General features: G+C 38.5%; 2 protein-coding genes across 4 annotated transcripts in view; one reads left to right on the top strand and one right to left on the bottom strand.

The window, feature by feature from the left end:
* The window catches only part of LOC106642513 (uncharacterized), a 110,813-nt gene that overhangs the window by 42,768 nt on the left and 52,196 nt on the right, over positions 1 to 15,849 (bottom strand). The window lies entirely within an intron of this gene.
* Positions 12,145 to 15,819, top strand: LOC106644943 (alpha- and beta-fibrinogenase OhS1). Of its 3 annotated transcripts, none has more exons than XM_089592964.1 (7): positions 12,145 to 12,441; positions 13,245 to 13,318; positions 13,392 to 13,466; positions 14,278 to 14,542; positions 14,625 to 14,907; positions 14,985 to 15,220; positions 15,439 to 15,819. In XM_089592964.1, exons 3-7 carry the CDS (start codon positions 13,424 to 13,426, stop codon positions 15,455 to 15,457), a joined length of 846 nt encoding a protein of 281 aa, XP_089449090.1. In that variant the 5' UTR covers positions 12,145 to 12,441; positions 13,245 to 13,318; positions 13,392 to 13,423; the 3' UTR covers positions 15,458 to 15,819. The 3 variants fall into 3 exon arrangements, with proteins under 3 accessions (XP_089449090.1, XP_089449088.1, XP_089449089.1); XM_089592963.1 differs by having other exon boundaries at positions 12,185 to 12,200; positions 12,261 to 12,441; positions 13,245 to 13,466; XM_089592962.1 differs by having other exon boundaries at positions 12,146 to 12,441; positions 13,245 to 13,466.

Below are 15,849 nucleotides of genomic sequence, written 5' to 3'. Positions count from 1 at the left end.
TCAATTTTGCAACATTGTACTTTGTAAAAAGTTTCATATGAATACTTTTATTATTTTCAAAGTATACAAACTAAAATAAACACTTATTGGTAATTTTACATAGGGTTCTTAGTTTAAGGTAACGTTTGATGATTTATGATATTTGTCAGACTTAGTTAACTAGAATTTTCTACATAACTCATCATACGAATTAAATAAACTCATGTTTTTTTTTATCTATTCGACATTTTTATTCATTGGCAAGATGGAAGTCAATAAAAAAAGTTTAAATAAATTACTTTAACTTAACCTGACTAAAACAAAAATCTGGGATAATATGTAAATGGTACTTTATGTGCACTTTTACCTGATGACGCATCTGATGCATTAAAAGAACCAAGCTGTAAAAGGGGAAGATATCAAGATTGTATTTTTTCCTGGATGGGGGCTACAAGTGAAGGTAGTTTGTAACACACACAAAGACGACGTGATAAAAATCACGAGCAAGTCATAAAGTCAAATAAATCGAGTCATACAGTTGGAAAATTTAACTTTTAAATTTCTCAAATTGTAGTTTGGCAATTGTTTCAATCGTTTTACTACAACAACAAAAACTGCACTCCATTCGAGTAAATTGATAAAAGTGTTTCGTAATATCTAGAGAAATTTATGTTCAAAACGCATTGCTTTTACTTTTTTTTTTGTAATATTCAACAAGTATCTTTTTCCCAAAAATATTATCCAAGCATACGTATGTTCTTAAGTATCTAATCGTAAATTTTCAACTTGAATTGTTATTGCGGCTTGACTTCTTTTCCTCTCTCCGACTTTTCCAGAAAAATAACGATATTTTCCTCTCGAGTATTTTTCTGTACTCTCTACGGTTCTATGCACAAAAGTACTAAAATCCCGCGCTCAACTTGCTCGAAACTGCTGAATCCCAGATATGTTCCGTGAGGCGAGTTTATTTAACTGAGCTCCACGGTGGTAGTGAAAATTTTTTTTATACCTTATAGGTACAAAAAAAAATTATAGACGAAAATATAGGGTTAAGTGCCTGTGTGTACAGAATGTCAATCTTGTTACGTTTCAGTATTAACACATCGTTCGGTGTATATTCAAATAATTTTGTAAAACTTTTATCTAATCATTTCTTAAATAAAACTCTTTCTTCAAGTACAAACATTTTTTTAAATATTCTTAATGGAAAATAGATCACGCTATAGCATGTAAAATAATTCCAAAACCTCCAAAATACTATAATTATAAATTTTAGTAGATAGAGTCAGTATACAGTCAGGCAGCAGTTTTTTTTTATTACTATACTATCACTGAACACCTGCAAGTACGTGTTTTTTCGTACATGCAAATTTTTTGGTTGATTTTAGAAAGTATTACCTGAGTATACATTTACCACTACTGTTAAATATTTTTATGTAAGCTTTTTGAACTTTTTAAACCTACAGTTGTGAAAATATTACGATAATTTGATGATTCACGATAATACACTCCACAGTTAAAAGCCTCTATGTGCATGAAAAATGTATACAATTCTGTACTTTTAATACTTTAAGGATAAAAAAAAATTTTTTTTTCAATATACCGAAAAACAGATCATCCATACATATTTTAAACTACTTTAGATGGCTATAATAACAATTTTTAGTTGTAACAGTTTAAAAAGAGTTAGACAGTGGTTTTTTTACTACTATAGTGTTAATATGTGCACGTTAAAGAACTTCGTATTTTACATACAAACGGTTTGATAGTGGAAAAAGTGATGTCTGAGCTTATATTGACTATTACTACTGAAAGTTTTAATACTTGATTTTTGTGTTAAATTTTCAGACTATTGTTTTAAACATGACATTACTATAATTTCAGCACCATGAGCCTAATAAAACACAAACACACACACACACACACACACATACACACTATAGGATGAGTTCTCTATGTTTCTACAAAATATACGAAATTTTGTATTTTTAAGTAAAAACTTTAAGTAAAACACTTGAATGTAAAAAATGTTGTCAATGGACCGAAAGAAAAATAGATCATCGTTGAATATTCTCATTTTTTTTTTTCATGTGGTTATAATAGTGGTCTTGAGTAGTAACAGCCTGTATAGAGTCAGACAGTAGATTTTTGACACTCAATGCTGTCACCTGTCACTGACGTGCGCATTAAATATAAAAAAATATCATGTACACAAATTGCTATTAAAAAAAGCATTGTCTGACTCTACGCTGACTACTACTACTACTACTGGATTATGCTCTTCAAAAATACAATAAAACGTTCGAACCTACAATTTTGAATGTGTGATATTATGAAATAATGAAATTCCAGCACCATGTCCGTAATACACGCACACATAGGCAATAGCCATTGCACGCGTAAGCATGTAAAATCCGGAAAGCCACAGGAGTAATAAACCAACTGAGCCGAACGGAAGCAAGAGCGGGCGCACCGTTGCAAGAAGCAATCAAGAGTTAAAACCACACGCCTCCTGTGTGCGCACGAGTACGCCCATGCCACACGCGTCAAACCTGCTTCTGGGTCATATCACGAGTGTACCCATGTCTTTGATGGCGTTAGAGCAAACATTAACAATGGCACGGCGAGGGGTAAACTTGATCACAGTTGGGAAATAAAGTGGGGAATGTGAGCACAGAGACAAAAAAAAAGGTTGAACGGATAAAAGTACATATAACCTGAGCTATTTTTACGGGGTAAAGTGCGTGCTGAATTACAGGGGCGAACCGGAGGGGTGCGAGAACGCGGTGAAAACGAAAACCGCGTCGCTGGCCGTTTGAATACAGAGGAAGGGGAGCTTTATACGGGCCATTACGGAAAATTGAACTGGCCGGGAGAAGGCTGTGCGGGTGCAATGCTCACTGCAAAGCCACGCAGTCGGTGCCGGTCGAAAGAGATATCCGAGCCGTTGCCTCTATCACCGAGCCAGATGATGCTCCATTGGGAGTCGGTATGGACGGAGAAACGAGCATTGACGTCAGACGGCTTGTTCGAGCATTGAATGAATATTGAAGTCGTTCCTTAAAACATACTTCTTTCTTATTTTATTTGATGCGAGTACAGAAGGGTCAATATGATAAGTACAAAAATTACTTGTTCTCATTACAGATGCATTTTTAGAGTTGCGTTGGCATTTTTTATTTTTAAACATGCGAAATGTTGAATTTACTGAGATGGGCTTTGTTTACGGATACAAAGAAAGTAAATTCCTTTTTTTCTTACTATATAATGCAAGTACGAAGCAAGCAGAGCTATTTTTAATTACTTTTAATAAAGCTTTTGAAAGGCTTTTGAATCAGGTACGCGGGGATGATGGAAGCTACAGTTTTTTAATCATTCATTCGAGCAAAACTTAATTACTAAATTCGTAATGAACCATGAGTGGGCGTACTGAAAAGATGTTTTGATTAATTGTTTTTTTTTTTTTTTTCTGACTAACAGTAATGAAAAGGAGTCTGTATTTCATCAACGAACGAAACTCACCTGAAATAATAAAACAAACGGATCATTGAAAAGGAGTTATTTTCGACGTTATAAATTTCATATGTAAAAGCTTATAAGAGGTACTAAATCATTTCAACCACGAACTAATTTTTAACGTTATAAATATCCCACACTGCTCGTTATCTTACGATAAGACTACATGGTAACATTTTTTTTACCATAACAATATACAAGTAGCTCTTTTGCGGCTCCAGAGTCACAATTTTTGTGAGATCTTTGAAAAAACCAATTCAGCCTATTTTTTTTTTTTTATTCTGCCACATTGTCGTGCCATCAAGTCTCACTTTGATTTTTTGCCGTCAATTTTTACAACTACCGTGGGCGATCTCCTCCCACGTTTCTCACTGTTAAGCATCTCGTTCTAAAGAAGCTGACGAGAAAAAAAACTTCCTACACATGCCGCAAGACAACCCCTCCCAGCAAAAGATAAAAAGGCGTAATCCTTGAACCTGCATCGTGCGAGGCGTCGATTTACGCTCCCCGAGCGGATAACTTAGCCTTAGGTAAGGCACCCGCAAGCCGTATCCTTCGACAGGTTTCGCGGTGGGATTCTTTCTTCTCCCCTGCTTAATGCTTCTATTATGCAGAAGCCCCCGAAACACACGGCGCGTGTTCCCTGAGCTTTGCTGTTTTGTCCCTCGGGAAGTTTTGCGGGTATCCGAGTTACGGGCTTCAAGTCTCGCCTTGATCTCCGAGGGAAAATTTTTACCAAGGAGCTCAACTGTGAGATCCTTTTTTTTTTTTTTGTATTGATGTAACTTGCAACAATAATACCGATCATTTACTTTCGTCATACAAGCCAATTCGTGATTATTTATGGGTGTGAACAAAAAAGAAGAGGCATGGATAATCAAGTCGTCTGCCATTCGTAGAAAAACGTGTGAAATTGACATAGTTTTACAATTGGTTCGTCCATATGTACTAGGGACATGGTACTGACGCTTAATTACTGTAACGTTTAAAACTGTGATTGGCAGAAAAATCCACAGAAAGAAAACGACCCCGGAATTTAATTTCATATTTTTTAAAACACGTAATAGTCGGGTGCAGTGTAAAAAAACCGCTCGAGGCTTTCAGTCGTTGAGCTCCGCAACAAAACATTTTTCAACCGTAATTGCCTCGGTTTTGTTTTTCATTCATTAAAAAAAAAAAAAAAGAAAAAAAAGCAAGCTTTGAATTGCATTTAATCAGCGTGCAATGTTATTACGCTTTTAAAAACTAAACGAGACGATCAAGAGCTCCGTTCTCTCACAGGCAAGGGTGATAAAAGAAGAAGAAGATATTAACAGAGGGAAAGAGAGAGAGAGAGAGCGAAAAGTCACCTGCACGTGTTCCATAAAACTATACGACTCGGCATTTCGATGCCCGGAGCTGCATTTTACGATTCCTTCGTACAATATTCGGGGAGACAGAGGATAAAGGAGCAACGTTAAAGCAGAGCAGTAATGGCAGCGCGTTAACAGCAATCATAACGCCGAATTGGCAAGTATACCTATACATACCCTGCGCGATCGTTATAGAGACGAGGTGCATCAGCTTATTTGAATAGTTAAAACAATACATACGCTTTTCCTCGTTCCCTTTACAACCGAGACTCGAGTTTTCGAGGGTATACGCGTCTGGGGAGTAAGTAAAAAAAAGATCTTGACGGTATGTGCGTTCTTAATTTGTGCTTTGATTTATGTGACTCATTTGTTAGTTTAGTGGTTTTTTATATGAGCACTTTATTGAGTAGAAATTGGAAAAAAAATGTTCATACGAGGAACCAAGGGTGCACGACATTCGATTGAACACGTCATTGTTACGCGACAGTAGGTATTTTGAGTCAAGTATCTCCAACTCATTTCCTAAATAACTTCGAGCTCAGCTAATTTTCAATTCGATCGAGTTCCCCCAAAGAGATAATCAGCAAGCCGTCGTCGTCGGAAAACACTGACGAGCCAACAACTATCCCAAAAAGTAAACCTCCTCCCAACCCATCTGGAATGGTAAAGAGCACGCGTAGCCAACTCCCTCCCTCTCTAGCCTTTTATCTTTGTTTTTCGACACCTCATCGCTCCCGGAACACCGAACAAACTAATTCAATTCCCAGTGCTGCCAAACACGTGGGTGCTTCAACTCTGCTCAGAAGAAGAAGAAGAGCAAGGACTACAACTGTAATCGTCCACAAGTGTATACCCAAACAAACCGGTTGCTCCTGGAACTCAGAGTCGCCGGGGCAAGTTGTGAACCGGTTGGGCTATCGAAAGTCTTGCTCACTGAAAATATACGTACGGCTTACATGGAAATCTCGAAAAGAACTCGAGCAGTGAGAATCACGAGGGAAGGAAGTGAATTGCGGCAAATGCGCATACGTACTGGGATAGGTGGCCAAAAGTACACGCTTTATGTACCGGTGTGTAGTATATGCAAGTGTGTGTATACATGCATCGCGTCACTCGTGCCGTTTCCGCGTGCGCTACTCGCGACAGTGTGTATGTATATGCCATGCAGATTTAGCACTCGCTTCGTGCATACGCGTATAACATGGCCACCCCCCCTGGCTTCCGTCATAACTTCCGTCCTGCTTTTCGTCTTTAACTTCTTCGTTGACTGCTGTATTTCTTTTTTTTTTTTTCTCCTTTCTAAAAAAAACTTTTTCGTTTTAACTTTTTTTTTTTTTCCAACTTCAGCGCCCCTCGTTTTTACCGAGAGAGATGACGTTACGAAGCCAACTTCCGTCCGGAAATTTAGATTTTAACGAGTTGTTTTTTTTTTTTTTTTTTTTGGCAGGGGGTTTTAATTTTCGAATGCTCATGCACTAACTTGGCTTACGCAGCTCGATGGAAAAAGGATTTTGGATTTCTTGGCTGTATCGTTCGAGCAATGGGATATCAGTTCGTCCAATATTGTCTTGGCCAATTAATTAAAATTTAACGTTTTATCTCGGAAGAGTCGGAAGTTTAGTTTTCCACCCATCAAAATAACTAAAACGGAAGTGAAGCTCCAAGACTTTGGTATAACTATTCTCGTATACTTATTGAACTAATATGAAGATCTACAAAAATATTCTGATTACTTAAGTTTTGCTCGTTGTCATTCTCATTTCTATTATTATTATTATTATTATTATTATTATCATTATTATTAGCATTACTTGATTGTTACTCTGTCAAACTATTCCTGTTGTACCGGTCGGAGCGTCTAATATTCAGAGGTACTAGTAAAGTATACATGAAAAATACAAGTACTCAGTGAGACATTGTATCAATTTGTCATAGCAAAGCTCAAGAGTTTAATGCTATGATAGATATGTTTCAGTTTGAAAACTGTAGCGATGAATAAAACTTTTATCAATTAATTTCCGCGTGGTAAAATTTCTATGAATTAATTTTTATTTTTTCGACCTCGGGCGTTTTTGAGGGTCGGGTGTGCCCTCGGTAGGAAAAATAGGATTCGCCATATAAGTGCCATCGCTAGGCGGCTACCTTACGTCCCTCCGGCCCTGCATCGCAGATCCCTCTGGCCGCAAAATAGCCCCAGAGACGACGGCACTTATCCGACGAAAACTACTATTTCTTGATTTATATACTAGAACTAGCATAAACACCTGAAAGCACGCAATGCAATGATTTCTTCATTAGCACCCCTACCGAGACTTGAAATTTCCTTCGCTCACCATCGCCGTGGTAGAAAAAAAAAAAAAAAAAAAAAAAAATAGATGCAAACAAAACATCCACAAATGAAGCAATCAAATTTGCATGACACGCCTTGACCCCGCGACGTTACGCGCACTCGAGCGATTCCAGTGCTCTTCCGCTCGAAGAAATCATAAAATTAATACGCAACTCTGCCAGTCCGCCCGGGCTGCATTAAGTTGAAAAATTCTACCTCCTCCGCTACCCACGTTCTGAGAAAACAGAGTAAAAACCTCTTCCTTTGTACCTCATCTACGATTGAGCGAGCCAAGGTGAAGGAGAAAAAAAACATCCACCTCTTGAAATCGCGTTCCGCTCTAATTAACCCACCCCATGTTGGGTTGGGAGGTTACTCACACGCAGGGGGAACTCTGTACGGCGCAATCATTCGGAAATGAGCACCAACTTATCGCAAGGCACTGTTATAACAAAAACAAAAAAATTGTAGAGAGATAAAGTGGGTAAAAATCACGTAGGCCACGGGGACGAAGCAAAAAAAGATGGAGAGAGAGAGAGAGAAAGCCGGGGGAGGTAAACCACGTCTGTTCACCGAGAGATGCCCCACCACTGCGACGGCCCGACGTTTGGAATAAAGCGCCGCGTAGCGTGTCCTCCTCCTCCTACGTTTTTTTCTTATTTTTATCCTTCGCTATAGCGTATTTATGTGTACATATAACAGCCGGGACACTGCATTGTATGTATACGCTCGTGTGTCCGCGATACGAATGCCAATGCAGTTCGTGCGATGCGACGGGAGAGGACCTTTTTTACAGAAACTCTGCAGTGCGAGCTGTGGGTGTGTACGGTATGCGCACGATAGTGACGAAATTACTTGGTGTCTTTTTTTTCTCTCTCTCTCTCTCTTCTATAATCCTTTTTCTTTTCTTTTTTGAGCTCTTTTATTATTTTGCGAGTATTGGATTTCAAGCATTTCTTTCTTTTTCCCCTATTTGGGCGAGGTGTTTTTGAGCAATCTCTGAATAAATTGAGGAAAATCAAACAACGGCTTCACCTTAGGAAAAAAAAAAAAAAAAAAAAAAAAAGACAAGTAAATAAAAAACCATAAAACTTAAAAAAGGAAAATGGACCGAAATTTCAAGCATCTAAGAAGGAAACGAAATCTCGACGAGAAAAGCGTGCACCGTTCAGCGCAGCATGGACAGGATGAGCATCTCGGCGTACGTAAATAAAAAGAAACTCCGTGGCAAGCCGCGCGCAGCCATTTCCCGAGTCACGTAAATCAATGAACGAGAGCGGGGCAACGAGGAAGAAAGGGGCAATTTAAAAAATAGCTTGAGTATCGCCGCGCGAACCGCCCCTCTTCAATGCAGGTAGGCGTTTTTCTCGAAAAAAAGAAAAAAAAAAAAAAAAATGAGGAAAATTTGCGTACCACTGCGTCACACCCGGTTTCCCTCTGGGGGAAAATATTGCGATCCGGGGAAAAGCTTGTGGGGCTGAAAATTGAAATTTAACCAAGTGCACGGTGCGTCGAGAGTCGCTGAGTGGTAATTTTCGACTGGAATGGCGATACGTTATTTACAACGGAGGATGTACTACCCCATCTTTCATTCTCTTCGCAGGGATGCGAAATCTGTGCCTCGAAGAAATATGTAAACGCGTACTCAGATATGCACGTGCGTATGTAACGCGCATCTTGTGAATTCCCGACGAAGGAGATGGTAAGCGTGTTTCGAATAGTGTTGCGCAGTTGGTGCGTTTGGGAGCGGGGAATTCGAGCAGATTTTAAAAGGGTACCCGTCCGTTCGTGGGTGGAGCGCACAGCAGAGACATATTTTTCAATCCATTGATCCTCGATTCGATGCTTTTTTACTCGATGTACCGATAAAGCCTGCACTTGACGATTGTCTTTATAAATTTCTCATTCTAATTGTACGATACGTATATTTTATTTTTATTTGGGTAAAATAATTTTGGATTTTCATACTATCTTGATTACCAGTTTAAAAGGTGACTGTCTTTTTAAAGCAAAAGGGAAAATTCCGAATGAAACACAAATTTTCTTTTTTTACAAAGAATTTCTGTTCTTATGAATTTTTGATAACCGACAATTCCTAAACTGTGTTCAATTCAAAAATCTGTTGTAACGTCCTCTAACAAGGTCACCATTTGTATGAAACAATCTCGTAAAGAAGTACAATAGAGTAAACAAGTTTTTTTTTTTTTTCAATTTTATTACGTGCCATACTAATCTAGGAAAATAAAATTTTTAGTCACGAGAGCAACACAACCACCTCGAGAATAACGCCCGTAGTAAAAACCAACTCACTTCTTTGATCACGTCCCTCGGAAAGAAGCCTCAGAGAAAGAGAGAGGAAAATCCAGTCACCGTAAAAGACCGTACACGCAATAGAGAGGACGAGCGCTGCGTCTCGTCGCCAAGGAAGTAACAGCCATAGCCTTTAAATATTTCATAAAGTCACCAGTAACGCTTCGTCCAATTTTCGAGAGCATCCTTCAGACGTATACACGTATATCCGCGCAAGCTTTGCCAGATTGCACGCTCGCGATATGACGGCCGTATACAAGGCAGCTGCTGTTTATCAGGACGGCTAATATTGGAAGCAAACATTTGAGGATGCGAGAGCTTTTTTTCACTTGACGCTGATTACATTACGACTGGCCATTCTCCGTGTGATGGATAACAAAACGATAGCCTCGGGATGATTTAATTAGTACAAAAAAAGGACTCGATATCTACTTATCTGTAAACTTGATGGTTCTCAAGAGTCATGGTCACGTCGGGTATACCCAATGTGCATCCTATCACCAAAATCCAAAGCTCGCACCAGTTGGTCAAATCAGACGCGTGGATGTTATGTAAACCCCACGTGACCTTTACATGCAAACGCTGGCGCCAACTCGGCAGCACAACAGTTACCTACCGGCTCGGTGCGTCCGAGAGGGATGCGGAGGAAGGCCGCTGGTACTCGATCTTACTGCCGGCAAACGCACGTGTTATACGCACCCAAGTGTATATATGTATACGTGTATCTGTCTACCCGTCGAGCCGGCAGTCACTACAAATTATTACCGGACACGACTGTCTCGGACTATCGGCCGGACGATTTCAAATTCTCCGGCGTCCTTGATGGTTCTCCCGTTCACTCCTTCTCCCTCTCTCTTCTCGGGTTGAACTTAATCAAATTGTGTGTAAGTTGGAGGGTTACACGGAATATCACTCGAGTTAAGCTCCGTAGTTGATATGACGGTGTCGTGGTGGCTCCTGTTTGTAAATTGGCGTTGAAACTTTTGCTTGTTAACAATATATTGACTCCCGAGCCTCCGTTACCATCCAGTGTACCATTTTCCATCCTGTACCTCATGTTGCGAATGTTCAACGGGAAAAATAAAAGAAAAACCGGCTGAAGTGAGTATTTTTTACTTGGGACAAAAAAAAAAGGAGTAAGAAATAAGCGCCCTCCCTTCTCTTCCGGAACAAGCCCGTAACTATTCAAAGTGAACAAATCAAGCCCAAACAGAGCCAGCTGTCCACCCACTTTCCCCCTTTACCCCCAACGCCGAATTGTAATACACTCCGTAGCAGTGCAGCGGCCCTTATTCCCTTTGTCGCGTGCAGTTTTGCATTTACGCACGCTCGTGCATGTACACGCGCACATAAGTGCCAGAGCAGAGCTTTCGTTTCTCAATTCCTCTCTCTTTCTCTCTTTGCTGCTGTGTATGGGAGAGAAAGAGGCCAGGAGCACAACAGCAGCGTGGCCTACTTCTCTGGCCGCGACAGGGGGGGTACAGTACCCCAGTGCTTCGCGGAGTTTCCCAATTTAGTCCCCTCATTTGCTCCTCAAGCTCGCGAGTCCGAGCTTTTCACTATCTACGCACGCAAAAGATAGCAATTGCGGGCAACACACGACACGGGGTCGTATACCTAACGCTTTCAAAGTGCTTTCGTGCTTTTGAAGTTTGGCTGTGTATAATATTAAAATTTCTGCTTCGTTGATTACGAATGTTGATAATGCAAATATACATGTATACAGGCGCACGTTTCTATTGGCGAATCCCATGCAGCGACGAATGTGCCTTCGATATTAATTCATCGGAGCGATTCGTTGGTATACATATATAACGATCGTGCGTGTTTCAGATCACACTTATCCCTCGTTGCGTACTTTCGAGCAATCAATAAGCCGAGAGCCATGTGTACGGGGAGGAAAAAAATTCGGCTGCATCGATAGGTGCTTTCGCTCACGCTGAATCATAAATTACATCGTTTCTTCCAATGATAGACGGGAGAGCCGGAGTGTAGCGCCACAGGCTGCGGGTGAAGACGCGACGGGGAAACGGAAGTGCTGAGGGCTTAAAGGGAACAATCATCGAGTTTCGTGGAAACGAGTGCTGATTAGAATAAATTAACCATTAAATTACTCACAGGTGGCAAAGAGGAAGGGAGTGAGAAAGATATGATGTACCGTGAATGAGAACAATATGCTCTCGGAGGCAGCTCTTAGGGCTGGTGTGTTAAACAAACCATTTGACAAGTTAATTGATTGCTGAAACGATGCTTCGATCAACGTTTTTTTTTTTTTTTTTTTTTTTTTTCAATTAGATGGTGCCAAGATTTTGGAGGAAAAGTCTTTATCGGACACTCAGATGCGTGATGTTATTCACGTGAACCCTTGATGACCTTTAAATTTCGCGAAGATATTATAAGCGCTTTGTAGTGTTGTTTTTGCGATATTAGATAAAAAAATTGTACTGTCTACCTTGTTGAATTATTTTTTCTAAGAACACTTTAAAAAAAAAAAAAAAAAAAAAAAAATCATTAGCTTGCACATATTTATTTTTTTAGCATCATTCGTCTTTTGATTCATGTACTGTGTGTACGCATGGATAACACCGAGGGGCCTTAGCTACCTTGATAGTCACAGCAAGACCCTAGATATTACCTACTACGGTCCTACCACACGTACTCACAGACGCACACGGTGCGCGCGCATGTGTTGTTCAAACACGTTTACATACAAAGTAAGGCTCACGAAAGTCATTTTTGATATTTCTTATTTTTGATTTTCGATATCTCGACAGCACCTGAATCATCCTTTACACAGCCAGTCAGTCTAAAGTCTCTATTGACAAACGAAGCATTGAACAATCATACCATAACTAAACTTGGTGAGCCAACAAATACTTGTATACAGAAGTGCTCTTGTCCTCATAGCAAGATTATCATTATCTGCCTCGCTTGAGTTGAAATTCCTCAACAGTTGTAAGTTAAAAATTGTTTTTATATTTTAAAATATATTTCCTTCGAAACGTGCATGCTTGCATCAAAATCATGGAACATCAGAACTTGGCAACATCGTGTACCTCTACTTACGCATTTGCTTTGATTGTGACATTTAGTTGCTTGCTGTGTCTTATAAGTAGTCTGACCTCAGCAGTGCCACGTTGCACGACTGCTTCATTACCTATTTGATTACGTTGATTTTAGTCATTTAAAATAACAATAAGTCTTTCAAATCTTGAAAGCCATCTAAACTTTTGGTGACAGTAAAATTTTCCACGGTATTTCGAAATACTTTACAGTCTCCCAAAATCTTACCAAGACTTTTTAATGATGTTTTGAAGTACGCGGAAACTTGTATTCAACTACTGTTTTTATTACAGTAATTAAAATTCTCCCTAAACGTTGTTGTATCAAACTGTAAATTTTTTTTTTTTTTTTCCATCGTTTGTGATAGGTTTTAGGTGCACAAAAGTTAAACTGTAAGCATTTTTCAAATCAGTTGACATACAAACGTTCGTTAAAAACTTATTATTAAATCTTTCACCGAAAATGTTGCACGAAAACGATAAATATTCGTTAAAATATTCATCATAAGTATACAGAGCCAAATCTATAGTCACGTTCATCTGATCCATCTTTCTCACGTCACAACCTGAACATTTTCAACGGGTTAATAAACTTTTGCATCTTATGCTACAACACTTTTAGAAAATTTATCTTCTAATTCAGTTTTTAATGCAAAGATTGCAATAACATTTCATAACTTCTTTTTCCGTATAAAGATAACGCCAAGGATTAGTCACCTCATACAATAAGCAGTGAAGCAGCACTTTCCGTTTATTTGTTGACTCAATTGGTATGGTATCATAGGTTGATAACATTAATCGTCCAACTTCTAAATATCCTTGTACTAACGATTGACATTGAAGGAAGATTATATGTTCGTTGTTGTTTCGTCACGATGATTTTCTTACGAATTCTAACGGCACTCTTGGCAATTCATGGTGAGTACTTATTATCTGATTTGTACTAAAGTTTACGTAATAGTGTCAAAAGTCGAGAATCGGCTAAATTCACGATTAAGAAGTCATTGACGAAAAGGGTGCATAAGTAAAAAATATTTTCAACATTTTGTGCCAGAAACAGATAACTCTGAGTCACTTGAATTATACCCATTGTGAACTGAATATTGCAATAATTTGGTAAAATCAGTTAAAGTCAGGTCTATTGAAAAGTATTTTGGGGTGATGATTTACATCAATTTTTTAAACACTTTTTTACTGTTTTTGGAAATACATGCTGCCACCAACGACTAAACATGTTACCTAGCTGCACAAATCTAATCTGTTATAAGTATACTAGTGTTTCTTAATTGATTACAAAATAATACATGCCCAATTTATAAATATGTGGTTGTCAATAAATGGCTGTCACTAATAGTTGCTTTTCAATTTTAGAAAAAAAAGGTAGTTAAAAATTTGAGTGTTTGAGAAAAATTTTCACCCCAAAGCCGTAGTTTCCATCCGTCATTCATTAATATTTGAATACTTATTGTTCTTAAATCAATTCATAGATTTTGCTCAGTTGCGTGGAACATGGCCCATTGGATTATTTCAAATAAGCTAGTTGATTCCCAATTGATTTTAAAAATTCGGCCCTTGAGCCAATAATTGTTGTTTTCCAGTCTTATATGTGCCCTTTTCATTTCCAGCCTCTCAATCGTTACCTAATTTTTTAAATCAAGATTTTTTAATAAGGTCCAATAGTTAATATTATTATTATTATAATTATTACTATTATTATGTGTTGAAAAAGTTTCCAAGGCAGCTAACGAAAAAAACGCTGAGATCGGGGAGTTTCCCTACTACGTGCACATTGCAAGTCCCACAAATCTAATGAATGGTTGTAAAGGAGCACTGATTGCCAGAGATTACGCTTTAACGTCTGCCATATGCATGAGGAGTATATTACCGAATGAGTTAATCGTTATTGCTGGTAGCGTCACACTAGATGAAGATGATATGCAAAAGATTCCAGTCGATGATACTTTTTTTCACAAAAATTTTACCAACAACGAAAAGTAAGAGCTTCATTTTCCATGAAATGTATTTTTTTTCCCAAATCAACGGGACATCCACTTGAAATGACAAAAATATTTTCAGTGATACTAATTTCGACGTAGCCATCGTTAAGTTGACTCAAAAAGTAAATCTCAGTGAGTCTGTGAATGTCATAAGCCTACCTGGTTTCGATGCCACTATTTTAGAAAATGAGAAAATGACGTTGGTTGGTTTACACTACAACGGTAAACTGCGCCTGCAGTTTTCAACTGTTCATGTCATCGACAACAACACTTGTATGGAACAGTTGAGGGAAACATCGTTTCCTGTGCTCCACGAATCGCAATTCTGTGTCAATCGCGTTGAAGAGAAAAATCAATTTGACGTAATAATTAAAACACACTTTTCCTTTGCAATAACCGATTTGATTAATTTTGTTTACGTATTTTTTACGCTCCACAGATTCCTCTGGGCGACCTTTTAGTTTGGACCGTCGATTCGGAGTCAATTATCGTTGGAACAGTCTGTAAGAACAAACTTGCTGTAACTAAAATTTTCACTTACATAGATTGGATTACAGATGTAACAAAGAGTAATTTATTCATCATCACTATGCCGGCTGACAACAACAGTGCCTTTGAGATCACGTGTAATCGTACCGTGTTTGCGTTAGTTGTTGCAACGATTTGTGTTGCCAGGTATTTTTTTGACTGATTTGTACAAACGAGTGTAATTTTAGATTAACCTCGAAAAAACTTCGTCACCAGTATTGGCGCAAGCCATTACAGGTGGACGCATTCTTTCATGTTACCCTGTGGTGTGTGTTTAACGGAAAAGGCAATAGATTTATTAGAAGGTTTTTATAAGCCAACGTGACTGTAGCAAATGAAAAAAAAAAATTTTTTTCCTACCTTAGGACGTTTTTAGGTGAATAAGCGCCACCCAACCGAGGCTACCCTACGGTGTACGACCTCTCGAACAGCAAAGTAGCCCCGTCGGCTATGGCGCTTCTATGACGAAAACTACTACATTTGAGCAAAAATTAAAGGAAACATGATTTAACACCATCTCACCTCATCCGACCACCAACTTAATATATTAAATTTTACATATTGTGCTTTATTGAAGAACAATTCATTGAGCTCGACTAGAGACTAAGGGTGTGATATGTTATTAAAATCCAAGAACAATTTGTAAATGTCTATACATTGGTATACATATTCTTGTACCGATACAAGCTGAATCTGTCTTGTAATAATTTTAATTTCACGCATTGATTCTATATACAACTGTATTGATTGACATATTAGTAAAGTTGATTAAATAA

The sequence above is a fragment of the Copidosoma floridanum genome, unplaced genomic scaffold (genome assembly GCF_036245765.1).
Source record: "Copidosoma floridanum isolate Cflo_tuat_1 unplaced genomic scaffold, Cflo_Japanese_pri ptg000019l, whole genome shotgun sequence".
Taxonomy (NCBI): domain Eukaryota; kingdom Metazoa; phylum Arthropoda; class Insecta; order Hymenoptera; family Encyrtidae; genus Copidosoma; species Copidosoma floridanum.
Note: the sequence above shows the minus strand (reverse complement) of the source record. Positions and strands in the feature narration are given on the sequence as shown.